The sequence below is a fragment of the Lonchura striata genome, chromosome 5 (assembly GCF_046129695.1).
Source record: "Lonchura striata isolate bLonStr1 chromosome 5, bLonStr1.mat, whole genome shotgun sequence".
Taxonomy (NCBI): Eukaryota; Metazoa; Chordata; class Aves; order Passeriformes; family Estrildidae; genus Lonchura; species Lonchura striata.
In genome coordinates, this window is record NC_134607.1 from 32,761,019 (window position 1) to 32,788,311 (window position 27,293).

At 37.2% G+C, this 27,293-nt stretch overlaps 1 protein-coding gene across 2 annotated transcripts in view; it reads right to left on the minus strand.

Annotated features, from left to right (window-relative positions):
• Positions 1-633: 633 nt before the first annotated feature.
• The window catches only part of CPED1 (cadherin like and PC-esterase domain containing 1), a 144,748-nt gene continuing 118,088 nt past the window's right edge, over positions 634-27,293 (minus strand). The window contains exons 17-23 of one of the 2 annotated variants that reach the window (XM_021553506.3): positions 22,442-22,559; positions 17,066-17,202; positions 8,173-8,393; positions 7,810-7,911; positions 7,509-7,596; positions 5,544-5,690; positions 634-1,972 (exon numbers count right to left, since the gene is read on the minus strand). In XM_021553506.3, the coding sequence (XP_021409181.2) occupies positions 1,745-1,972; positions 5,544-5,690; positions 7,509-7,596; positions 7,810-7,911; positions 8,173-8,393; positions 17,066-17,202; positions 22,442-22,559 (1,041 nt within the window). In that variant the 3' untranslated portion in view covers positions 634-1,744. Of the gene's footprint in view, positions 1,973-5,543; positions 5,691-7,508; positions 7,597-7,809; positions 7,912-8,172; positions 8,394-16,516; positions 16,664-17,065; positions 17,203-22,441; positions 22,560-27,293 lie in introns of those variants that run through there. The other variant, XM_021553508.3, reaches the window with a different exon arrangement.

Below are 27,293 nucleotides of genomic sequence, written 5' to 3' on the forward strand. Positions count from 1 at the left end.
AAATTAGGTATGCCAGATCCTATTTTGGAGAAGACTCTTCATCACCTAGGATGCCAAACTCCATATTGCATGACAATTTCCTATTATAACTTTACATATCTTAACTGAAAAAGCACAAATTCACAAAACTACAGCTGGGCACACAAACTGTGGATAGATAGACCATCTTAGGCAAATACTAAATGTTGTGTTATTAATTACTAGCCCTACTTCTATACAGGGCAGCCCCCCTGTGTGCTACTAAGGCAAATAAGATGATGAGTAGCTCCTTGCTATAATTTGTTTATTCCCTGACATTGTTTGTGGCTTCTTTTCCCAAAGAAGAAGCTAGTGGAGGATTATATGTAAAACTGTGACAGTACACAGAACTCAGCAGATCCTTTGTTAGACTTGCACCTGCCTGGTTAAAGCACCCTTCTTCAATGCATGGTGGTAGAGTGGTGCCTTGGTTGCCTGCTTTGTGACTGGATGAATAAAAATCCATAACTGGATAATTTTTTAGGAACAGCAGTCCTATGGGTTGCCACTAACCTGTCACCCAGCTAATCCTGGGCCATGCACAGTTTCTCATCGGGTACCACAGCTGTGAATGAGTGGGCTGCCAGCACTGTGGGAGGGGACCAACACACAGCTTCTCCCTGGGGTGTCACCCAAAGAAGGTCTGCAAACACTGGGGATGTAGCTGGGCTGCAGCATGAAACTGCAGTTCAGAGAAGGTCTGAACTGAAACTGGCTTTCAGAGAAGGTCTTGTCTGTGCCAAGCAAGAAATGCTGGCAGTATATTCTGCTGCCATCACATCACACACTTCTTATGATTGATAAATTACCAGATCCTGAAAATCTTATGTGTGCTTGCAGGGGGATTTTTGTTATGTCTGTGGTTCTGGCTTCACATATGGGCAAGTATTTTATAAAAAATCATTTAAAAAATGGCATTCTTTGCAGGAAGAATACTTGATTGGCTTACAGGCCAAGGCAGACACTAAAGCACTTATCTAAGCATTCTTCCTGCATATGGACACTCTCCTAAACTGGGATCATAAATAAATTAATGTTAACAAATCCACTATATTTACATGTTACATTGAGACAGTTTCAATCAATCTCAAGTATAGGTAATCTATCTCCCTATTAGCTTCAGAACATGTGAAAAAATAGAGTAGATATCTGTTCCATCTCAGATAAAAAGAAGAGATGTGTTTTCACTAAAAACACTAGAGTTCAAAACTCAGCATCATCAGTAAAATGATAACAGACATTTTCAAATTCTATAAATTAAGTGTCTAGACAGAAAAGGTTTAATATGGGAGGGAAACATGTCCACATAACATAAAACTTAATCAAACGGAATGTAGTCAGTTTCTAAATACATTCAAATATTACAGTGTCTATAAATAAAAACTACATAGTGCTGAAGACCTAAAACAGCCCTTTCCAAATGTTCAAGTGAATATACAGGTCTCTTTTTACTATCAATAATACACACGTGCTTGAACTACAGCTGTTCTAGTCTTTGGCAACAGTTCAAACAACTTCCCCTCTTCTTTCCTTTGCAACCCTCCATCTTCCACTTTTACACAACAGAGTCACCAGGGCATATCTTAATTTCATAAGGTTCTTGAGAAAATACCACATGTCCCAAACTCTCTTTGTGTGTATGCAGTCAGTCAAGGACCACCGTGGTCCTTCAATTGTCACTGAGGCAGTGGCACTTCTCCAGTCTCAGTGCTACATCCAAGAGAGGCTATGTGCTGACAAACTCCCTCTTACTTGCACAGAGCCTGCTGAGAAGGATTTCAGAATAAACTTGATTTATTGGACCTTGGACATGATATGGGGACTGAGAATCTGTTGCATGGTCCTGCAGTTGTGATGGTTTGCTTTGACTGCTGAAATATTTCCCCAGCGTATAGTGCCTTGATAATGTCATTGCTATGTGTGACCTTTCTTCAGAGGGATTGGATTTCACCACCTGCAAAAGAAATGACATATGTGAGTGCTTTCTGCCTGCACCTAGAAAGACAGACACACAGCTGTGTGTGCAGAAATGCTGAGGCAGTTGCCCATGAAGCAGGTCCTGAGGTGCCTTACATTGAGGTTCAAGTTGCTCATAAACATTGTTTTGATGGCCAACTTGTTATGTTGCAAACTAACCAAAAAGCAAGATCTTAATTTTGAAATCTACATGCATAGGCCCATTATACCCAGTCGTTTGACTTTGTAATGCCTTTGTGTATTAGACTGTGTTCTCTTCATTAGAGACAATTTACCTAAAACAAGACTCATGACTGCTCCAAATTGCAGAAAATTTTAAATCTTGATCTGATACCAAGCACTTGAAGCACATAAAACATGTCTCAGCTATGACTTCTGTGAGAATGCCTCATTCTGACATCTTGATGCAAATGTAGCCCAGCCCCACACTGAGATGAAAACCTTTGTGTGTTGTGTTTCTTCAAGAAGGGAGTTATGGCACAATTTAACCTCCCTCTCCCCAGGACACCACATGGATAGAACCACAACATAATTCAGTAACTTAGTGTTGAAGAATGCTTCACTTTGGCCCCTGAAATATGTATGAAGTTCTGGGATTCTCATGTTCAACTTGTATGGAACAAAACTGCTCATGGGACTAACAAGTGAGAAAGTGAAAGGTACGGTTGTCAGGATTTTAACGACTGGGGCTGATCTCCAATTAAATGCTGAAGGTCTTGTCTCGAATACTCAGTCACTGATGAATAATGAAGCAGCTTTGAGCGAGACAGAACTTTAGAACCTTGCACATATGAAGGAGAGAGGACCACAGCCCAGGCAGTGGCAAACCCAAAGAATGCAGAAAAGGTGGTCAACTTATTTTTAAAATACTATATGTATGCTGATGTAATAGCTCTGATGCCTATCAGTTTTCCTGCTGTATCAATCACAGTAGACACTTGGAAATGCAGAATTCATTTATTAATGCATATATTTATGCAGAAGCATGTTAGCTTTTAAAAATATAATGTATATTTACTGTCACTGAACAATCAGAATCAACACTCATATGCTGTGAAGCTCAAAATAAATGAAATAAATCATACAAAATTAGGTGTGAGTGAAGAAATAACATGTGCAAAGACCTGAAAGACTGAGCAGAAAGACTTTGAGGGAGCTGGCAGAACCGAAAACAGACCAGGAATTATCCATGTAGAAAATTAATATATCCTCTGGTCAATTTCATACAGCTAAGCCAAGGGCTATTATTTATTTTCATGCAATTACTGTCGGTTCATTTTTCTAAATTAGTGCCTTAGATCTTAAAATTATTTCAAAATGATGCCACCTTGAACCAATCACCCAAACTGCATTCCTGTTAGGCATAATCTCCCAGGAATGCACTATAATGTTCACCCAGCCACCAGCAGCCAGCCACCTATTAAGATACAAAAATCCCAAGGTTGCTAATTTCTGTGTAGTGGTTATTATTTCACTGCCATTAAAATAGCAAATCAATCTGAATTTAAAAATAGCTTTTGTAATATTTGTATAGTGCTGACCAATGTCCATAAGCATTTTCAAAGAATGAGGTAGATAAAAAATCAAATTCTCATGTGGGCATATAACTAGAATTATGTTTGGCATAAAGTGCCAGGATTATGCAAGATATTTTGTCCCAGCTCAGTATAATACCTTTGAAAATCCAGATCCCTTAGAAATCTGAGCAAAGACTGTAGAGTCTACAGAGATGGAGATTTTCTATGCTATCATGGTCACCTGAGACTCTCTGAAATGGGTTGGTGGGAACCCAATTCTTCAGACAATTCAGAGGAAATAGCTTTCTCTTCAGCCAGCTAATGGGAGCTAAACGAGAACTGCTGAAGGCATTTCAGTTCTTGTTTTCTGACTTCACAGAATGGCCAGTCCTCCATTCCTGCACAGCCATGCTTTAGCTCAGATGTCATTTACATAGGAGTGCCATCTTCTGATACTTTAGGAATGTCAGTTTTTAAGAGAAAGAAAGTGAAAGGGCAAAGCACGAGATTTAATCTATCTCATCTGGTTTCAGAAAACATGGAAAGTGCTGGAGTTTCCCACAGTGTTGGGAAACCCCTTGGCTCTGTTCTTGGGGGCAAGATGCCATTTTCCTTGTGCAAACTGCTTCAGCACCTAATGAAACTCCACTTGCCAGGATACAGAAATAAGTTGATGACAAAACTATTAAAACTAATGAGGTATCAAAATAACTCAAGGACTTTCTTTTTGCTTTCCTCAAGGATCAAGTTGGGCTTTTGGTGCATGATTGATTCTACTGGGCATATCTGTGGCTCTTCCAGGCACAATGACCTCTCAAGACTCATTAATAAACCTCTGTGACCCAAATTCTCTCCTGAAGAAACACATACTCTGTTGAGATTCCTTCAGCAGAGAAGCAAGACCAAATCTGCACATGAGCTCATACAAAATGATGGAGCAGTACATGAAAAATGCAGATGACTGATCACACCCTGCTGTTTTCTCCACCGTGTTCCATACAAAGCATTTGAAATATTTAATTTTGAAGTTCTCTGTTTCACTCACAAGGTCTGTGGAATTGGCAAACATCAGCAATGACCCACAAAAACATCAGCATCTGCAGTCTAGATAAAAAAGGGTGAATACAACTGCCTGGATAAAGAGGGAAGCATTTGCTCCATGGGACTATTTATCAATCACATAAATATCTACTCTGTGACTTACTCCCTCCTTTCCAGCTTCATTTGGACTGAGCAATGTTTGTGCCTCTCAAGTACTGAGCAGAGTGGATCAGAGGACTGGTTAACTAACCACACCTGCTGATGTTGGCCCCAAAGCAGGATAGAGGCCAGGGCACTGGCCTGAAAATATGTGAGCTGCCATGGAGCCTGAGATGGAAAGCAGCTGTGTGGTTGATGCATGGCACATGAGCTCACATGAGTCTGATAACACTCCTAAAAAATTCTATAGATTTCAGTCAAGAAAGCAGGACTACCAGTGTGAGGGAGAACAAGCAATCTACACTTCTGCTTGTACAGTGATCACTGTAACTATTCCAGATTATTTTTTCTCAGATATAGGAAAAGAGATATACAGCAGTAAGATTGGTTCTTCAATTTTAAGTTCCATTTTAATTGTACTTATGGTTTGATGTGAGTGTGCTGAGCTGTTCAGTTAGGAATGCATCAGTCAAAAACCCATGAGACTGAGTAAAAAGAGAAACAGTCCATGCAGAAGCAGCAGAGTTATATAACATGTAACAAATAACAAGAACCAGGAAACTGTGCAACATCCTTTTATATGAGTTACATTTGCAGAAGGGTACGTTAATTTCTATTTCATCATGACAACAGTTCAGCATGTCCTTGGGTGGCCTTGCACTGGGAGCAGTGATGGACAAGTGACACCATACAAACTGCTTTCCCCACAATTTGTATTCAGGCCTAATTTTGACCAACAGATGCTGACCTCAGCATGTACCTTCTTGTTTCTAAGATCTCACAGTTAAAATATCTTAAATACCTGGGAATTATATAAGCGTAAACTATTACCTCATGGAAATGGCAGCCGCACTTCCCTTGCAGGAATTCCTTGTAACGTCCCATGGTGATGACAAAGGTGTCAACCACTTCATAGCCCAAATTTTTTGCTGTATCCAGAATAATCAAGTTTTCATTCCACAAGTTTTGCACTTCTGCCTGCATTCCAGATAAAATGTTGCAATGTCTTGTCAGAAGGACTGTTAAAAGGTTATTGTGTCATGGAAAAAAATAACAAAACTGCATTTTGAATAAGCAATTGCATCATACTACAGACATGAATTATTATAAATTCACTCTCAAAAAAGCTACTAGTCCAAGACTGATGTAGGTATTTTTTTCAGAAACTATAATTACTTTTCAGTAGATGTGCAGCTTCCTTTACTCAATTCTTGAGTAATGGTTTTTAACATGTACTTCACTAATATAAGATGTAATTCAGAAAAAAATTCCAATTATAAAGTTTGTATGTAACAAATGGTGAAAATGCTGCTTTAAAGAAAAATTCATCTTCAAATCAAATTCACTGAGGCAGTTGTTTAAAAGGGACTATAGGATCATAGGTATCTTAAATATGGTTATACTGAAGAACAGATTATTATTTCTGAATATACTTCAGAAAGACCAAGAATAGAAAAAAAAGTTAGCCATAAAGCTGGCAAGGCAGTGGATTCGACATGGCAGACAAAAGGCCTTTGAGAGTAGCTGGGATAATCCTGAAGCCTAGAGCATACAAACCTAATGGGTAATTTGGGATATGATTCCAATACTGAAAGGGAAAAGAATGTTGGTTATGCACCGTAGCTGATTTCTGGAGTTTTGTAAATTTAATGAAGAAGAAAAAGAAAAATTCTTAGAAAGCCTTTAATACTCAATCCTTGCCTCACATACCCTTTATTGAAGCTCTTCATCCTAGGATTGAATTTTGCTAGAAACTATGATAGGAGCTATGAAAATGTTTCTTCATGTTGATGACAATAATTTCCTTACTTTATTCTATTTAAGTCCTCCAGATAGTTAAGAAAATTGTTTGAATCAATAAGAAGACATTCAATAGAGACAAGGCTGATAGGCAGTACTAACTTAGAAAGAATGGGCAAAATCAGACAGGGCAGTCTCTGTAGCAAAGAGAAGGGTGAGAGGAGCAGGAAGTCACACGCTGAATGCAGCAGTGTGTTATGGTTGCAAAAAGATGTGGGCGCTAGTCCCCAGTGCTCAAGGAGTGCTGTAATCTGTGAAAGGCAGTAATTTTCTCTTTTCAACACCTGGAAATAGCTAGAGCATGACACATAGCACTGGTAGGCATCATTTATTGCGTTCTGCCTTCCAGTGCTTCTCATCCATGCATTTTGTGTGTGTTCAATAGAGAATCACTATCCAAATTGTAAATAAAAATAGTGAATTGAGTGTGTTGCACACTGCATTGAAATGAGCACATCTGTTACCCTGAGAGTCTTGGATATGGTTTAAACGGACTGTAACATCTGATTAACATGCAAATAACAGGATGGATTCACTGGTACATTCCAGCTGCTCTGTAATGTTCTGGCTTCACAGGTGCATTAAGATAGATTTATTGAGTTGTGTAAGCCAGACAAGTGAATCAGATCCAGCAGTAACCATGGAGGAAGCCTGGGGAGGGCCTATGTGCAATGTAGTATGAGGAGCAGTCTGCTTATCCCCAGCACGATCTCTCAATTTTGGGAGCAGGATACATATTGGAGCTTCTTCTGTTCTTGGGACAGCTGACCAAGCATGGCATCTCAAATGGTTCTCTGATTGCAGCAGAATCCATGAAATAAGGAAATTGGTTTGAATCCCTATCAAGCAGTATGAGCAAATACAAACATTAATCTTCCTTCGATCTACTTAAAATGTGCTCAGCAGACGTTGTAACATATTTAGACCAGACAGCAAAATCAATGATGAAATGACAAGTTTTCCATGAAAATGCACTCAACATGTACTGTAGCTTACCTGTGACAGAGAATGGATTCCATCCACTGGAAGATGAAAGCCCATCCCTATGGATTTGACAATTACCAGGATATTTGATAGATTTTCCCTGTGTGCAAATTAAAAGAAAAAACAAAAAAAAAACAAGGACACACTTTTTATTTAACAGACACATCAAAAGACAATGCATATTTTCTTTTTTTCACAGTCACTTAAATACATGCCTATGGAAAAAAAGGAGAAGTTTGTATTTAAAATTTTTTGTTGTATCTCATAATTTATCATATCAAAAATTTGAATAATACCAAGTACATAACATTACCTATTCAACACCTTTTGGATAATTTGAAGGTGATTGGATTTAAGCCACTGAACACCACCTACAATTAATACGGTCTGGTCTGTGTTCTCCAGGGGACGTGATCTGAAACCCAGAAAAGAAAAACAACACATGTTGCTTTAAACAGATGGCAAACATTTTGACTACATTGCTTTGCATTTCACTGAATTGTATCTGGCACCCTGATCAGAGGCCTGATGTAATTTTCAGCTATTTTTTAACCCCACAATATGATCTGTGCACCTTATGTTTTATTGTTTACTGACGTTAATTGTAAAACGTGTTAAACACATTTGTGAATAGAACAATAATACAAACAAGGGAAATTCAGCGTTTGTCCAGTACCTCTGCAGGAGCTGTTCCAGTGCTTTCTCAAAAGTCGGTCTCTGGTTTGCATTCATCCAGAACTGGGGGTAGTAGGAGTAACTGATAAATGTTTTCCCCTCATTGATATTGTGATAAAATTTAACATCATGAGTCTTCTGCCATTCCTGAAGAGTCTTATTCACTCTTTCAATTAGATAATACATCATCCCCCTGTTAGTTGAGTCACCTATAAAAAGAATCTTCAGATGGAAAAGGTATGACTTAGAAGCTGTACAATCCAGAAACCAAAAACTAAGAAAATAATCCAGATAGTTGGGATGATTTTAAATGCTTCTTATAATGTTCCAAAAATATCTTTGTGAACAGCCAGTATCCTGGCATCTTAATATCAAATTTGTCCTTTAGCAAAATCTATGTGATTTGATTAATAAAAGCATGTATTTTTATATTTATATGTAATACATATATTTAATATGTATTTTAAATGCAAAAAGTTCAGGTTATAGATGTCTATAGCTGGAAAATTAGCCCTGCATTTTTCATCTTGGTGATAATTTCTTTTGCTTAAGTTTATATTTACTTCTAATTGCTAATACACAATTGCTCTCATGATTGCTTGCAGCTTCCTGATTTTTTCCTACAGTTTTTTCACATGGTTTGTTCCTGCACAGCACATATTTGTTTTCTATAAATGGAATTCATTAGAATTTGCACCAAAGTAACACAAACACACACCCCCACCCCCACACCCCCCATGAACCATGCAGCTGCTGCCTTATTTGTAGAGAGATGGTCTTTCTGCAGGTTCAAAGGGGAAAGAAAAGGGGGCTATTTTGGTGAAGGAAAATATGAATAGAGTCCTGTCATGCGTGATGTGACCACCAGAAAGCATCACGGCCTGAAGGGAATTAGAAATTCTGCCAGGATGACAGAAGTATGTTAAGTATAGCTGGCTTTGCTCAGCTACCCTGAACTTGCAAACGAATGAAGAAGTTAAATTTGTGTTCACTCCTACTAATTCTGGAGATTGCTCTGAAAAAAAAAACATGGGTATTGGGAGACTACAGAACCTAAAGTGTTGTGGGAATTTTTTTTAATGCTATTGCCCCATTTTGAGTGGATACGACTAGCATTTCCTTCTGATGAAGCAGGTAATATAGGACAAGTCCCAAGAGTAGGAGAACCCAGGTTCACTGTGGTTGCCAATGAAACAGTGTGCAGAATTAATTACTCCAATCAGCTCAGCCTAAAACCCACAATGAAGAGCAAACTTGTAAAACTGGGATTAAGAAACACCACAGAGCCATCACACATTAACAGCTCTGTTCTCTGCACAGAAGTACTCAGCTTCTCCTACCTCCTCTGGCACTCAGGGTAGTTGGCATTCTGCAAGTTGGGATTTTCTTGTTTCATTTCTTAATTTGATTTGGATTTTGATGTTTAACCACTTCCACTTTGAGTATTTGATTATGCATATATAATTCAGACTGCACAAGATGACATGTTTAAGGGTATATTGCGAAAGTTTTTTCAGAGATTTTATGTGGTACAGGCACTTGTGACATTCATCGAACACATCCATCTATCTGTCTGCCTATCTATCTATCTATCTATCTATCTATCTATCTATCTATCTATCTATCTATTCCCTTCAGGAATGTCACAGTTTTGAAAACTGATTCCACTTCCCACTGTTGTGATTAAAAACAAGCCACAACAGTGTACCCACAGATGAGCCTACCCTTGTCTAGTTTTAGGGCCAAGAACTGGCATGACAATGCCTTCAACTTCTTATGCTTTGCCCACTGTGGGCTGCAGAGAAGCCCTTGATAGATTATGTACAGTAGCAGACAAATTAAAACTAGCACTATCTCACAGGGGCTCTTCTAACTCCTGTCCCAGACATCTCAAAGTGTCTTCATTGAGGAATTTCTTAAACAGCTGCTGTTCATGTTTGTATTGCACAAGCATTTCTCTCAAACACAAGGGGGTTTCCAGCTTTTCACATTGTGTCAGAAGAAACTTCTTTAAATCATGTATAAACCTCTTTAAATCATGTGAGTATAACATGATTCACAGAAGCCAAGAATCCTTGGATCCATGGAAGGACTGGTTGTATATTCTCTTTCCCTCTCTGACAGACACATACATGCATAAAATGATTTACAATTAGGAAGATAGTCCATGTTTAAAATATGTCCTAATTCTAAAGTAGGTTAACTTGAGGTTTTAAGCAACAATTCTTTTAAGTTGCAAAATCTCTTGATTCTCCAGCCTGTCTATATCCATGACAATTTAATCTCCATTTCATAAGCCCATCACTGTATCTTGATGCATATCTTTTTAAACAGTAGTTCTCAGGCAAGGACATAATGAGCTTGTAATGTGGGTGAGAACATTTCTGTAAAAATCCAACACATCATTAGCAGAATAACAAACAGGCCCTACCAAGTTACACACATACAGCAGTTTGTAGAACATACAAGACTGCTTCTCTTCTACTTCTAGTATCATATGACACCATTTTGTTATCACAGCACATGGGAATTGCAAAGAAGCATATTCAGCTATTAATTACACAGAATTGGTAATGGGACATTTTTATCTCATTCTAGTGTGACTACAATTCTCATTGTTGGTTTCTCCTAAGAATATTTGATCTAATCCCACCTACTACTGATTTCAAATAGCAGGACAACAACTTCCATGTAAAAAAAGTAATAAATTAACCATGGCCAATGTCAATGAACAGGATGCACAGATATCTTTTTTTGCCAACTCTGTGCATTCACTAGCAGTTTAGGTGTGAAGAGTCATGCCAAACATTTCCTAAATCTCAAACACTGCAGAGCATCAAAGATTAAGATATCTTTCCTTTTTTTTTTTTTTTTTTTTTTTTTTTTTTTTTTTTTGTTATGTCAAAATTAGAGCAAAACACACACACACACACACACACACACACACACACACACATCCCAATCCACACTATTACATGATTTAGCATTTTAGGGCTTTGCAATTTTCCTACACCTACATAGGTACAAACAGTGGACCCATGAACAAACTTTCAAGTCTGCCCTGGGTACCTTTCTGGCCAGGTCTGGAGATGGGAGGGCACTATGTGCAGTCATTTAGTAAATCCCTACCAGAACAAACAAGTTAGTTATGATCATGTCTTAAAGTGGCAGCAGTAGTCTGGAAATGCCGTGATGCTGGGCACCATATGAAAATATCAGGTGGACTTTAGCATATTACTTTTGTTGTTGTCCTGATGTTCTGAGAATGTGAAATAAGTGACAAGAATCAGAGCAGATTCCTTTAGAGCAATTAGTGTAAGTAGATGAAACACACAAATGTTAAGGCCCTGACATACTTCTTCAAATACCATCACAAGACTGATGAGACTGCACTCAGCCTATTTCCAAATCAGGAATGAGAAAGACAGCAACATCACACTAGGTAAGAATACAGGTTGTACCACTAGAGAAATTAACCTAGACTTTTAGAAACAGGTCTGCTAAGAGAATAGTCAAGCCTTGCTGCAAGTATGAAAGAAAGAAATGAGCCAAAGTGGACTTGTAGCTGTATAGAAAGACAGATCAAAAGAGGAGGTCATCTTTAAAGATGTCAGTCAATTATAGTAACCAGATTAGTTTACAGTCTTTGATTGTTCAAGTAGGTATGAGCCATATCAGGATTGTATCACTGACATCAGGCAAATTTGTTTAACTCTGTCTTCCAAGGTCAAATCACAGTTTTTTTGAAAGGTATGAAAACTAGGACTGCAGTATATGAAACCTGTGGTCCCTGCCCTCTAGCTCTGAGATAGAGCTCTAAAGTCTACAGTCATCCTCTGGAGACTGTGTTGACATTTTGAATGGAATGCTCTCTTGTAAGTCTAAAGAAGATCTCAGATAGAAAGGTGTGGATTTCAGAAAGATAGGTGTGGATTTCTTGTAATTTGATGCACCCTGGGCTGGTGGATTCTTAGCACATCATCAGTACATCTGCATACACACTGCATCCATTCATTAAGATTTGGTCTGTATCCAACCATCTGCTTCTAACCATTGGTTCAACCATGATGTGAGATGTGTAAATCCTGGGAAAAAAAACCCAAATTCTTCTTTGTCTTCTCCTCAAAAGAAAATAAAAAATAAGTGGACAAAGAGGAAATCTGTAGGTAATCCTACCCTCTTTTCAAAATGCCCTTGTGCAGAGCTGGCCAAAACCATTTTTTTATGGTATGCAGGCCACCAGAAAGCATATTTCAAAGTCCACCTTTTGCAAGGCAGCTTCATTTTTAGCAAAAGCTTGGAGGACTCAAAGGCTAAAATAATTGGTATTTAGCCTGAGGAAGAAAACCTATGACCTTCAACTAACCCAAGAGTTCTCATGCATTAAAATAATCTCTCAATGTAATTGAATGTATGGTAACTAAAACCACATTTATTTCTATATAGTTAGATGAACTCATTGTAGTTACATGTGCCATGTAGTATCTAATACGTTTTGAACAAAAAGCTCCAGGGATGATTCTGTATTTATCTGTATGATAATAATGAGGAACATGATGGCTTAGGTGTGTAGAATAAGCCATATCTCTTTATTTTTACAAGTCTTGCACAAGACTTAGTCATGTATTGTTCAAGTTGATGGGGCAGCTGTCTGCAGGATGACTAAATGATCAGACAAACATAAGGTTATAATTTTACCATACAAAGAATAACACTTCCACACAGACAGATATTTTCACTGTCTTCTGTTGCAAATATTTTGTGTGAAAAATTCCATTATAGTTTAAAGCTTTGAAAGATTGTATAAGCATAGTGGAATTCACTTCTTAACCAGACCTATCATTAAAAATTAACCACACTTGGGAAATTTAAACACCTGTAAGTTCAAAACAGTACTTAACTCTAAAATATTATTAAGAAATCATAAGTTAAAATTCCTGCTTAACAGCTGAATTTTACGTACTTCAGCAAATATTGCCTTTTCATATTTCCTGTTCTTAATTACACATGACTCAACGGTATTTTATTATAAGACTAAACTATGGTTACTATTTCTCAATGATAAGCAAAATATATATCATTCCTGCTATTGAGGCCAACTTTCTATATACTGCTAATGGGATAAATAACCTGTTATGACACATTTTTAAAAGTACAAAATTAATCTTGTACAAAAATCAAAGCATTATCAATAAATTTGTATATGTCTTACAGTAAAAAGTCATTAATCACAGCTACAGAGAATTTTGTTGAGCTAATATAATACAGATATTTTATTATGATGTAAAATATTTTATTATGGTGAACAATTTATTAGATTCAATTAGGAATTTGAATTATTTGATTCATTATGGAGTTCCCTAAGAATGAGACAGTCAGCATCTCTCTACCCTTAAAGTGGAAGAGAAAAAAGACTGCTGATAGTAAAAGTGGACTGAAAGAAAATCTATCAGCCAGAACAACCTTAACCTCAGCACTTCAACATTTTCCTGTTTACTGTGTATGAAATACAAACATATGACTGACTATTCTTGCTAACACATCATAAAGCAAAATAAGGCCTCATAAAACTGTTTCTGTGCATGTACATATTTTCTCATATCTCCAACAGCTTGAGTGTTATTGTTTCACTACAGGGGGTCTTATGTTTTTATGAAACCAAGTGTCCTGGTTTTGGGTGGGATAGAATTAATTTTCTTCCTAGTAGCTGGTACAGTGCTGTGGTTTGGATTCAGGATAAGAACAACGTTGGTGACACACTGAGGGTTTCGTGTTGCTGAGCAGCACTTACACTAAGTCATGGACTTTTCTGCTTCTATTTTTCCCTGCCAGAGAGGAGGATGGCACAAAAAACTGGGAGTGGACACAGCCTGTGCAGCTGATGCCAACTGGCCAAAGGGGTATTTCAAACCGTATGGCATCATGCTAAACAATAAAACTGGGGGAATTGGCTGGGGGGCAGCAGCTGTGCTCTGGGATGGGATGGGCATCAGTCAGTGGGTGTTGAGAAATTGCATTGTTCATTACTTTGTGTATTTATTATTATTATTATTATTATTACTACTACTACTATTATTACTATTTTCCCTTTCTCTTCCATTCTACTAAAACTGTCTTTTTCTGAATCCACAAGTTTTATCTATTTTCTGATTGTCTCCCTTATCCCTGTGGCACGTGAGTGAATGGCTGTGTGGTGTACAGCTGCCTGCTAGGTTAAACCAAAACACACAGAAACAACTTAGCTCAAACAGTTTTATATGCACTAAAACACAAACTAAAACAGCAGTTAATGATGATGTGAAATCAATTGGAACTCATAGCTAAGGAAATGGATTTCAGTTACAGAGAAAGATTATAAAGCTCAGATGAGCTTTGGAAAACAAATCAATTTTAATATAAGAAATAAAAGCAGCCTGGAGTTAGAAAGGAAATTAGAAAGCATTTTTGAAGGCTTAATTATGATGCAGGTAGGAAAGATGTGTTCTGTTTGGGTGACCATAAGTATATTTCAGAAAGACTGATGAATACAAAAAGTTAGTGACCAAGAGATATCTGCTGCCTTTTACCATTGTTCCATGGAACACAAGAAAAATAGAAGGGTTGTACTTAAAGACACAGTTGATCTTTCATGTGCTGCATTTCAGTCAAATAGAACATTCACTTTACATCTCAATTCATCACTTGCTGAAGTGAACATAAGTCTGGAACACAGCACAGCACTGGTTCATCGTTGCATGATTCCCTTCATATTCATTCAAAGTAGGCTTTTAAATTTTTTTTCTCCCTTATAGAACTAATAGAGAAGCACATGAAAACAGCTTCCAGCTAACAAAGTTGAAATCTGACAATGGTATAGAGACTAACACCTCCTATTTAAATTAAAAGATATAATCACAGACTTACACTGTTTATGTCTTATCATGATCATAGAATCATGGAATACTTTGGGTTGGAAGGAACCTTAAAGATCATCTAGTTTCAACTCTGACATGTGCAGGGAACCTTTCAGTAGTCCAGGTTGCTCAGAACCCCATCCAGCCTGGATCTAAGGATTGCAAGTTCACAGCTTCTCTGGGCAACCTCTGCCAGAGCCTCACAATCCTTAAAGAATTTCTTCCTGATATCTAAACCAACCCTCTTTCAGCTCAAGGCCATCCCCCTTGTCCTATTACTACAGGCCCTTGTAAAAAGGTCCCTCTCCATCTCTCTGCTAGATTCCCTTCAGATACTGGAAGGCTGCTCTAAAGCCTCTCCAGAGCCTTCTCCAGACTAAACAGCCCCAGCTCTCAGAGCCTGTCTTCATAGCAGAGGTGCCCCAGCCCAGTGATCCACTCATTGGCCCTCCTCTGGACTCATTCCAACCAGCCTTCTGTGCTGTGAATTTCAGAGAAAACTAAAATCACTACAAAGTTATGACAAAAATAACTTCTGGGAGAAAGAGACAGGAGAAATGCACTAAAAGGGGAACATGCTTTAGAGCGATGACTTTAAAAGAATAAACCAATTCAATATCCATCCAAGCAAAGGTAACAGAGGTAACTCAGCAGATTTCTACAGAGCAGCAAAGGTTATCAGACAGTGTCAGGAGACTTCTGTAAAAGATGCAGAATGGGAAACAAGTGCTATTAGTTACAGAGATTTCTCTTAAGGTGTTAATGTAGCTCACTCTGCTGTCATTTGACAATAGAATAGATCAGTGACCTCAGACAGAACATCATGAAATTTGAATTAAGAAATTAAAATTCACAGACATTAATTTTATTTACTTGGTTTTGATAAAGCCTTTACAAATGCTGTCCTGTTTTTGACACTCATCAATATGAGTTGTCACATGTGGGATGTGGAAATGTCTGCAAATCCTCTCAGCAACACCCTGTCAATCCACTTCCATAGAGGCATGTTGTTCCTCTGCTGTCCTTTGATTACCTGACCAAAGGGTGGTTGCTTGTCAAAGCAGCCTGATGTCCATGGAAATTAAAGACCAAAGCAAAGTAATTAAATTATTGAATATTTTTTATTGTGGTCAATACAGAAGAGCTTGTTTAGTACATGAGGAGCAACTTGAACTTCTCCTCTGTCATAAAAAGCATTATTTTTTTTTGAAAAATATTCTAGGAGTAACCAACAGCTCTATAGTAACAGAGAAAACCACAGGCAGAAATAAAGCAAAATGGCAATAAAGTACCTTGTGCGGGGCAAGAAATTTATCAGAAATGAAGGAGAAAATGTTAATTGAAAGACTTTTGTTTTTGTATATGTCTATAAGGAAATGCTCTTGAATTTTATCAAAATTCCACTTTTAGTAACTATTTTTTTACCTAAGCAATACACTTCAAAGAGCTTTATAACAGTCAATTACTTACTTTCTGGATACTTGTATCCTCAGTAAGGTACCTGAGCCTCAGATCAGAGCTCTCTCTCAACAGTATAACAGTCATAGCATGCTTATTAAGGAGACCTTGTATTTCCAAGCAATCACTTTAGAAGCTTCACTAAAAGAAAAGAATGTGCAAGAAGACTTGGTAAGATTAGTGTGCACAAGCAATGCCATGCATTAGGTATGCAGCAGAAGAAAACCAACTTTTATGTAAGACAAAACTGTGACAACAATGCAAATTCGTCCTCCATTTGCTGTCCTGTGTACTCACTGCAGGTCTGACTGCTAATCACACACACTGTATGTCCTGAAACTCCAGTGGTGTGACCTAAGATCCTCTGTGAAACAGCAGCAGGCAACTGTGTCTGCATATGAGGCTAAATTAGGACTAAGGTTGGTTTTCATCCCTGTGAACTTTTCACCCAAATATTTCTCTAGTTAAAAAGGGATTTTTACCACATATCAATCTTAAAAATATTTTGAAAGAATGAATTAAAGTGCAAAGCCTGGTACTTACCTTTCTGCCCTCCACGCAGCGCTGGAGCTCGGGCTTGGCCAGCACAGAGTGGCGGCAGCCGTGGGGCTGCCATGTTATTGCTCTCCAGTCACAGGTCCTGTTGTCAGAGCAGCTGAGGCAAGGAACAATCCATTGCCCTGGAAAACAGCAATGAATGTCAGCACCTCCTCTGCATTCTTCTGAGTAGTTTTATTGCACAGGAAGTAAGATAATTTTGAGTATTTGCCAACTTATGTATGAGTAAAGAAACCTCATAAGGGAGCTTTCCCTAAATTAAATGCCCTCCAACCCTTTGAAGAGACTATTTCCTGTCACTATCTTATGCCCTTTTCATTTAGTTAGGGTGGGAGTTTTTTCCTTTTCCTGAAAGAGCTGCAAATGATCAAATTTGACAGCCATTTGTGGGTTCATTTCTGAATACATGTTGCCTTTCCTGTAGCAGCTTGTCCTTTCTCAATGGAAGGGATATGAGAAAGAGAAAATGGGTGAGGAGGTTGAATGCAAAAATAAAATATTCACATTCAGACATGTCTGAAGATTAATTCTCATCTACAATGAAACATCTAAAGGTTGGGTGTATGGTTGAGAGCAATTGATATAAAAATGAAACAAAATTAAGAATTTCCTTCCAATACACTATTTTTTTTTTAATTTGTGATAATTCAGAGGACTGTCCCAGAATACACAAATACATTCCAGAAGAAGACAATAAAGTGAAATGAATAACTTATGTGATTTATTAGAGCCTGATCTTATTTACAAAAATAATTTTGAAAATTAGGAGCACAAAGTGATCAATGGGTTTTAGTAATCCTTCATCTAAGGTTAAATGGTTTTGTTATTTTGGTTTTCTAAAATGATTCTTTCGCAAAATTCTACTGGAAGCTTGTGGGATTTAATTTCCGAAGGAAGACAGAAAACTTTTGAGTTGCCTTTATATTCGAATGAACAAAAGAAAGCATTTTTCTAGATCTTATAAGTACACAGTGCTGACAGTATCATCCAGTGTCTATGTAACTGCCAGCAAAACCTTTTTTTGTTTGTATTAAAGGCATTACACAATTAAGAGTGCAAAGGCCTAAGGTCCTTGTGTCAGTGCTATCAGGCTATTCTACCACAGATGGATCTCTCACCACAGCCCAGAAAACAGCCCCAAAATCAAATACTTGGAGATCAGACCTGGCCTTAGAGTCTGTCCCCACCACCGCTACCAGGCAGCAGCTCAACCAGCTGTGTCTGATGGATTGCTGCTGCACAGGAAGCCACAGCAAAAAAACCCAAGGCTTCCTTTTGACATTTCACCTGGCCAGGGATGGAGGGAAAAGCTGAGTGAAGAAACCTGAGGGAAAGGCTGAATGAAGAAACCATGAAGGGTCCCCATGGCCTTGGGAGAGTCAGCTGCTACCTCAGGAGCAAGAGAATTTCCAGGGAGGCAGCCTGTGTTTCCATTTAGGCAAAACTCCAAGTGACTGTGTTTTGGTAAGTAGCAGGGTGAGTCATCTAAGCAGATAAAGAAGTCCTTCTAAATAAAATCGTCAAGGTTTTTTTTGTATGGGAGCCCTCATGGGTACATCTAAGGCACAAATACATCCCATGGTGCCACAACCATGCAATGCCAGTTTCTGTGTACCCTGCACAGCTTCCCCTATTTCCGTGCTGTGCCAAACATACACCACCCTCAGATGCACAGGAGAAAATTATAGATAGCAGAGTGAACCAAACCAAAACCCTGGACACTGGCTTTGAGCACACTGTGGTTCAGTGAGCATAACCCAGCTTCCCCTGCTCCCATGGGCATGAGTGCCTCGTGGAGGCTGTGCTGGGCAGCAGCCCAGTTCACGGCATGGACAGAGGAAGGAGGGACACTCAGGACCACGGTAGGAGGGTGCAAGCAGGAAGATAGAGATACCCCATGCTTCTTGCTCAGAGGAGTTCCAAACTTGCATTTTCTGCATCTTAATCATGCAGCTCTTAGGGCAAATATTCCCCACTCAGTTAAGGACCACTTTAAAGTTCAAAATTCATTAGAACTGGAAAAGAGCATGCTTGGAACCTGGTAATTTTTGTGTGAAAAAGAGACCTGAACTTTGGTCCCTAAGAGAGATCCTATGTAGAATTTTTATCAAAGGGTTAAATTGAATAATTATCTGAAATTACAAAGTAGATAATCACGTTCTGGAGCAGGGAGTTCTCTTCCAAATGAATACCCTCCTCAGCTGGGACACCAGAGGCTGAATTTAAGCAATTTCTCTTACTGTGGCCTCCCAGTGCTGACTGTTGTGAGTCCCTTACTCATGCTGACCCTTCCTTGACTTTGAGGACCCTTTTCCAGGCTGTAGTCTCCTGGCCACCACTGGGGCCAGGAATACTTTGAGATTTCTAAGTATTCCTCTAAGATTTCTATTGCTACTTGTGGATTTTGCTGTTGGCTCCCACTTTGCAACCCATGAGTAAATGGTCATTCCCAGCTTCACAGCAGTCTCACAAAGAAATCGAAAAATGCCAGGTATCAGATAACCCAGCAATAAGTGCCATGCCAACACCTTTTACTGCTTTGTATCTTTTGACTAAGAGAGCAGGGACAGAATGGTTAGTTGGTTTGAAGTCTGGACTCAGACCCTGCCACTACTGTAGTAAATTGTTTGAGAGATGTTTCAGGTAGTGACCTATATTTTAAAATTATATGAAAACTCATTATTTTTTTCCTGATGTTATAATTTTTCTTTCAACCCAAATATAAAAAAGTTCTGGCAATGTCTAAAACATATGAGATCCCTCATCTTATGGAATTTTCTTTTAAACATCCCATACTTTAACGAACTGATTTGGTTTAAGGTAATAAACTACAAAAGTGGAACTATATAAAATGAATATTGAGGAGCCAAAATATCTGAACAATAAAAGTTTAAACTTTGGCAACTGAAAGTGACAAGTAACTTTTAAAAAGCTTCTTTTAAATAGCTTGGTTTATGTTCAATAGCTCCCTAGGTATATTAAAGAAAAACATAGATCAGTTTTTTGGCATTTGCTAAAGGTTAGCGGCAAATCTAAAAAGATTTGAGAATACAGATATATGAAGATAAATTCAAATTTTTAGGAAGCACTAGCATTTAATGCTAACAGAATAATTTCTGGTTTTGTATTTACATAGATTTTTTTAATGATGCGTGTAAATATATGCACTTTAAATCCAACTGCTATGAACTTTTCCTGCTGCAATTTCCCAACAGTTGGTCAATGCATTCTTCACCATCAAAAATAAGATTGTGTTAAAAGATAAAATGAATCTCATAAAAAAGAAGACAACAGTGAAAAATTGCAAACAATATTAGTTTGGAAATTAGGCTTATATTCTATAGCAATTTTAACTTGCTATTTCCTCACTTATATAAGTTAGCAGCACATAATGCAGTGCTTCAGGCAAAAGCATTAACACTGGCTCTATCAGGCAAGGGCAAGTTTACCAACAATTAAGTGAATGACAGCAAGAGAGACACACTGTTAGTTTCTTCACAAATTAAAAATTGGCATAATCAAACTTTCATGAAAACCTGTAAGTAGGAGGTTTCCACAGGAAGAGTGAAAGCTGGATTTTTGGCTCATTAGAGTAGTTATCAGTTGAGTACATAAATCTTCTTAAGATATGAGATTAAACATTGCCAGTACTCCCTAAAACTGTTCTCATAAAATGGCATGAAAAAAAATATACTTGCAAAATAATTAGTTAGGATTGTTTACTTTCAATTTAAAGCAGATTAGCTTAAAATTGAAAGTTTTAACCAATAACAGCTATACACTTAATTTGATAGTTTTGCTTTTTCTTTCAGAGTCTTTTATTTTTATTTATCCTTTTACATTGTCATAGCCACAATTAAACATATTTTGCTTTCAAATTTAAAATCAAGGTTTTTCTATAGTGCCAAGCAATTATCATTGTAAAGAGAAAATACTATTCTAGCTTGGTAAGGCAAAATCTAAATATTTAACCTAAACTGGTGCTAATTTGTTGATTTATGACTTCATTACTTCTGTATTTGGTGTTTATTTGGTACCCTAAGGTCTTCAAAAAGCTTTTTCTCTGAATAGGCTATGGAAGTATTTTACTTTTTGTTCTAGCTGTATTGATGAAAAAAAAAAAAAAAAAAGTAAAAAATATTTTTAGAAGGACATGACTTGCTACAGAATAAAGAGCCTTAGGACAATGGATTTATGTCCAAACTGAGATTTACTCCTTGTAACCAAATGACACATTCGTTTGGCTGGACATCATTTTATGTCTCTGATGGACCCAAATCCAGACAGCTGCTCAATGCAGACAGAGATCACATAGAATTACTTTAAACTGGATACAGTTGTAGGAAGAATGGAAAGTGGGATATAATTAAAATATATGCATCACAGCAACAGAAAATTAGAAGTGAATCTGTGATATCTTACACACCAGATTTTGTTATTGCTACAAACCACATTTCTACAGAGTGCAGTAACCTGATTCATCTGCAGGAATTTAGCACAGGTTGGGCTCTCATGTTCTCTTTTAGTTATTTTCCTCTCTTTCCCTCTGAGAAGTAAAACACAGTTTATGTTTGCTGACTTCTGTATTATTGGTAATGCAACAATATTGAACAATGAGCTAATTTTGATACGATACCCTGGTTCAAACTGGATGTGAATCAAAGAAATTCTGAAAGAAAAAAGATTTTTTTGGTCGATAAATCATAATTTCATTCCATGATGTAAACACGAAGGAAAGACACTTCCTCTGTTGCATATTCCAATTTGCATTTATTGATTATAAGAGGGACAGAGAGAGAAATTGTATAAATTAAGTGTATCTTTGGTATGGTGTTGAGCTTCCTCTAAAGAAGTGCCATGGTGACTAGGAGAGAAGGAAGTCACTTTTGTCTTTGGTAGGATCCTGAATTACTGTCTCTGTTCTACATCAAAGGATTAGAAATGAGTAATGAACTCCTGGTTGTACTTAACTATAAAGCAGCCTTCTAAATTTTACCATTAATGTCAGAAGAAGTAAGGTTATGTCTTTATCTCTGCTGTTCCATCTCAGCCTCTGTACATAGCTCAAGGACAGTGTATGTCACCTATTTCTGCAGAAGTTTTGAGTTATCTTATGAGGGGAAATGACATTGCTTGGCTTCTCTGAAAATGTAACTTATTTAAGAAATATTAGTGCTTTAGCAGGGAATTTGCCATTTGCCATTCTTCATTGCAGGATTGGTATATATTTTGGCTGCTACAAATTTGGAATGATTAGTTCAATTCATTGTGCATAGGTTAGTGCATATCCACAGCAAAGAGTTAACATTTTTTCTAGTTTTTATTTGATGAGGTTAATTTTCAGGAAAAAAAGGTACAAACCTTTCGTGTCTCCAGCTTCACAGGTCTTAAACACTGTCTGTGAAATTGCTGAGAGGTATTCATGAGAGAGAGGCTGCAAGCCACAGGACTCCTCTGGGAGAATTTTGGAACCACAGTCCTGAAATAAATAGAATCTGTGAAAATGACAGCACTGTGCCCATCCACATCACCTTGAAATCCTCTTCAAGAGTAAAAAAGTTATTTGGGGTAGTTCTGCAATTAGTTCATCCTTAGCTCTTCAATATATAGTTTAATATGAAATTTCAAATCCTTTTACCATTCAGACAAGGTTTTGCAATAAATTATCCCAATCCACAGCAAACATACACGATCCTACATTTACTAAAGATATAATAACATTTATTAAGTCAAACATACATACCTTTCATGTAACATCACGTTGTCGCTATACATTATATAATCTCTACCTATTTGCCCTTAGGAATTTTGTATGCCTATTTGTAGTCATATGGGATTCATTTCTGTGATAAAATGCCCTAAAATAGCTTCAGGAGATACAGGTGCTTAAAGGAAAAAAAATCTATTTTCTAAAATAGTTCTAAAATTAATTTCACAACTGTTACATAGTATCATTTGCTGTTGCCATGAAATTATGCAACATCTAGGATGCTGTGCCTAAATTGCATCAATGAGCAAAGGACAATTAAGTCCTAATAGAATCAAGGTACTGACAGTTAGTAAAATATACGCCACTGCACATAGCAATATGAACACATAGCAATATGAACACATCTTGGAATTTTGTAAATATCGGCAGTTCTTGATTATGCAATCAAGAGGCAAGATGAAATAGTTGTCTCAAAATTATTCTGATCTCATAAAAGTCTATGATGGTGAAAAAAAAATTAAAAAAAATCTTTTCAGTGACTTCAGAGGTTTATGGTAATATTTGTGCATAAATAAGCACCAAAACAGTGTTACATGTGAGTTGTCCTGTTCTATACTTAATCTCTCAAACTAGGGAAAGCTGTTATGACACAATGAATGGCACAGTATCTTCTAGTATTAAACTGTGTTTTAGAGTCCCTGGGTCTGGACACACTGTACAGCTATTTGACAGTATAACTTCAACTAACATTAACATCAGAAAGTTCCTACCTTGCAGTAAAACAATTTACACAGGACTTTACAAGAGAGCCACAAATTCCTGAATGTGTTGCCATTGCCCTCAACATAATGCCATAAAATAAAAGGGATTTTCTTGTTCATTCTGCCCAGGGTATGAGTTTAAGCAAACAAAATTTTATTTTAATCACATTTATTTGGGAATACCATTAACAACAATTTTTTGTGGCTGTTTCTTTTTGCTAACTACAACCAACATGCAGGGAACTATGTGACTGATTCCCTTTGACTTTGTTTTGTTTTCAAAATAAAGGACACTGCTTGCATTTAATTTGCAATTCACATCTAAACTGTCATGTCATGAGAGATTGTGAATTCCTGAACAAGACATATTTGTTTCATTTTTACCTTTGTAGGAGACCAATCCTTTACCATCATTGACATATTAAATATAATATGCAAAATGAATCTGTGGCAGCTACAGATTTACTGCAGCTCCATAAATGTATGACACACTGAGGGTTTTTCTAAATGCATGAAGATTTTTTTATTGTTTTCTTTAGGTGCTGTGCTGACATGACATCCTTCTTTCCTTGCCCAAAGATGAAACATCTTGTGATCCAAAGTATGTTTACAAAAGATACTCATGGCAAAGATGAGAGCCAGACATGTAAACTTAAATGATAGTTGATGCTCTGTGTCTGTTCTTCCTGCAAACCTTCATTTTTAGAAAGGAGACATAAAAAGGCTTTTGTAATTTCTGGATTAGAATCAAAAGAAAAATTCTCTTGCATTACGTACTTTAGTGCACTTTAAGGACCGACTATAAAATTGGTGTGGCTTTTCGTAGTAAACTTTCTTTTATCTTTATGGAAGATTGTCTGGACACTAGCAAATAAAAGAGGAATAAAGCTTTCTTGTGTACATCTACATGGCTTTTAATCAACATCAGTAGATACTTAGAGAGTGAACATTTCTGGAGTCCATCTACTATGCGAAATGACAATTTCCTTGTCTCTTTCAAATCACACTGTAGTGAACCTGATTCTTCATAATGTTTTAGTTTTAAAGAGATAAAACTGATTTTCAAGCCTGTTACTTCACTGCGTTTTCTCAATTATTACCTTCAAAATATTTGGGGCTCTTAGTTCATGGTATTTAATCTATTTATAGTCTGGGTGCCTAATTTAAGAAGAATTTTGTTTGTTTAGTTCACCTTTGAATAACCAATAACTATATTTCCTTTCAGTTATGTACCTCTGCATATACATACATGTACATGGTTTTACTCAGGCATATAAAAATAGTAAAAAAAAAAAAAAAATCATAACCAGTTTTAAAATTTCACAGGTAGAGGCAGAAAGATGAACAAAACATAAAGCTTGCAGCTGATGTCATGGGATGAATGTCATACAGTGAAGACCATTGTAGATGCAGTAATGGTTCAGATTAAAAAAATATAATTTAACTATTAATGGATTTTTAATTGCTGTGGTGCCTTTTTCACCACCTCCACCTTAATGAAAAATGATTACTCTGAAAACTGCAGTAAAAGAAAAGAAGGTAAGAAGCCTTTCCCTAATGGTATGACTTTCCTGGGAGAAGTCATACCATTAGGGAAAAAATGCCCATCTGTGTTCATTTTAACAGTTGGTGCTCTAGCAGTGACTGAGCACCATAACAAAAATAAAGTTACTTTTAACATCTACACCTGCTGCTACCTATCAGCTTAAGAAGGCATTTTTAAATAGAAAGGAAGGCTTTTCAGTGTTTTTATGGAATAATCCAACTGTTCATTCACAGCTGTGGCTAAAAATATAATTTTTGGTGGAAGTAGACTTATATTAATGAATTGAGTGCTTTGAAAACTCCCTCCCAGGATGCCTGCATACAGGCTCTACAGTTAGCTACTCAGTAAAAGTCCTTGCATTTATATGAAAACCCCTGGGAGTGGTGGGCTCAATGCTGAAAAACAGGCAATTTCTGCTTCAGTACTCATTTCTGAAATTGTACCTAGCCCAAATCACTGAAGACTACCCCTACCAGTCTAATAAAGGATCAATGTATCTGAATGTTTTAAACTAAATAACAAGAGAAATATAAGGAATTTTTTAGTGTTGCATACAACCAATATGTAGCCAAAATTCTGCATCTTTTTAACATCCAGAACCTATGCATGGCTGAGAACTAGTGGATGAGATAAACCCCACTGAGTGTCCTTGGTAAAGAAGGTGTAAGACCCCTCCACCAGCTCTTTCCCTGAGGTCTCTTGGCCAGCATTGCCCATCAACCTGGCAGGTGCTCCAGCCACCTCCTCCAGGCACTGCAGCCCTGCCTCCTCTCATGGTGTTGCCAGGGCTGTCTCGCTCCTTTTGACTGCACTTTAGACATTGCAGAATAAAGCTTCATGTGAAAGTGCTAATTGAGATCACTTTTCTGTTGGTCTTTGTAGGCTCACTAACTTAAGTTTATTGGATCTATTTCTATTTAAGCTGACCTGAGTTTCTCAAGAAATACTTTCATGTCTCTTTAGTCCATCCTTTTCTACTATTTTCCCATAACTAAAACTGAATGAAAAGTGATTAAAAATGATGCTATGGAAGGACTTCTAATAAAATTAGTCAAAGAGTGAGCTCATGAAATAGAGAAATGATATCTTATTGCTAAGGAATAAATTGTGAGCAAATAGATTAGCTACACTCTATCAACTTTCTTAATATGGCAGGAATAAATGAAGGAACAGTTGGCATATTGTTCGTTATTCAACTGTCTCCCTCTGTCCAGCTGCATTATTCAGTGATAGATGAACCTCTAAAGATCCAGAGGTTCAGGCCAGTTCAGTTCAACATCCAAATTGACTAGATTGAACTGAAACTTGTGTATGTGCACAATAACTCTAGAGACCTGTCATAAGGAGAGAGGCATTCTCCCAAGAAATTTCAGTTTTCTACTGCTGTTGGATGGGAAACAATGACTATAATTAGCCATCAAGCACTGTCTATGACATACATAAAGACATTGTCTAGATCAAATGACAAACAAAGGCATTAAACAGAGAATATAGTATTAATGGAATGAACAGATGGAGTAATGTGTCCTTGTGCTACAGCTATGTTTTAAAGCAAAGAAACTGTATTTTATATCACCACAGTATTTTTTAAAGGAACCTAATAAGTTCTATCTGCAAATATGGGATAATAGTTCCCCAGTGACCCCAAAGACAAATAACAAACAATTAATAACAAACAACAAATAATACATTAAAAGACTGTGAGATGCTAATTTCCACACATATCTGGTAGGGGCCATAAAAACACTTTAGAAAAGGAGTCTGGGCACACCTGAGTGGAAAAATGCAGCACACAGATATCAGTAGGAGATCGGGAATGATACAAAAAGCTCAGATACTGGTCATGTCAGGGCATCAGAGAACAGTTTGATATGTGGATAAAGTACAGCCATCAGTCTAAATTGTTTTTAAATTCTTAATTGTGCTATACGTGTTGTTACAATAACTGATATTATTGTTTCTTAAGAATAGAAACATACCCTAAATTGCATGATTTTTCTCAGACCCAAATTTCTGCATATAAAATTTCTTTGAGAATAATGTCACATGCTTTAACCAGTGATGATTGTCATAACTACAGAGTACCTTTACTAACGGCTAAAGAAATTTTGAAAATCCCAAGAGATGCCTTTCCACAAAGACTTAAAACACTTACTGTTTATATGGACAAATAAATTTCATCCTGCCACTACAGCA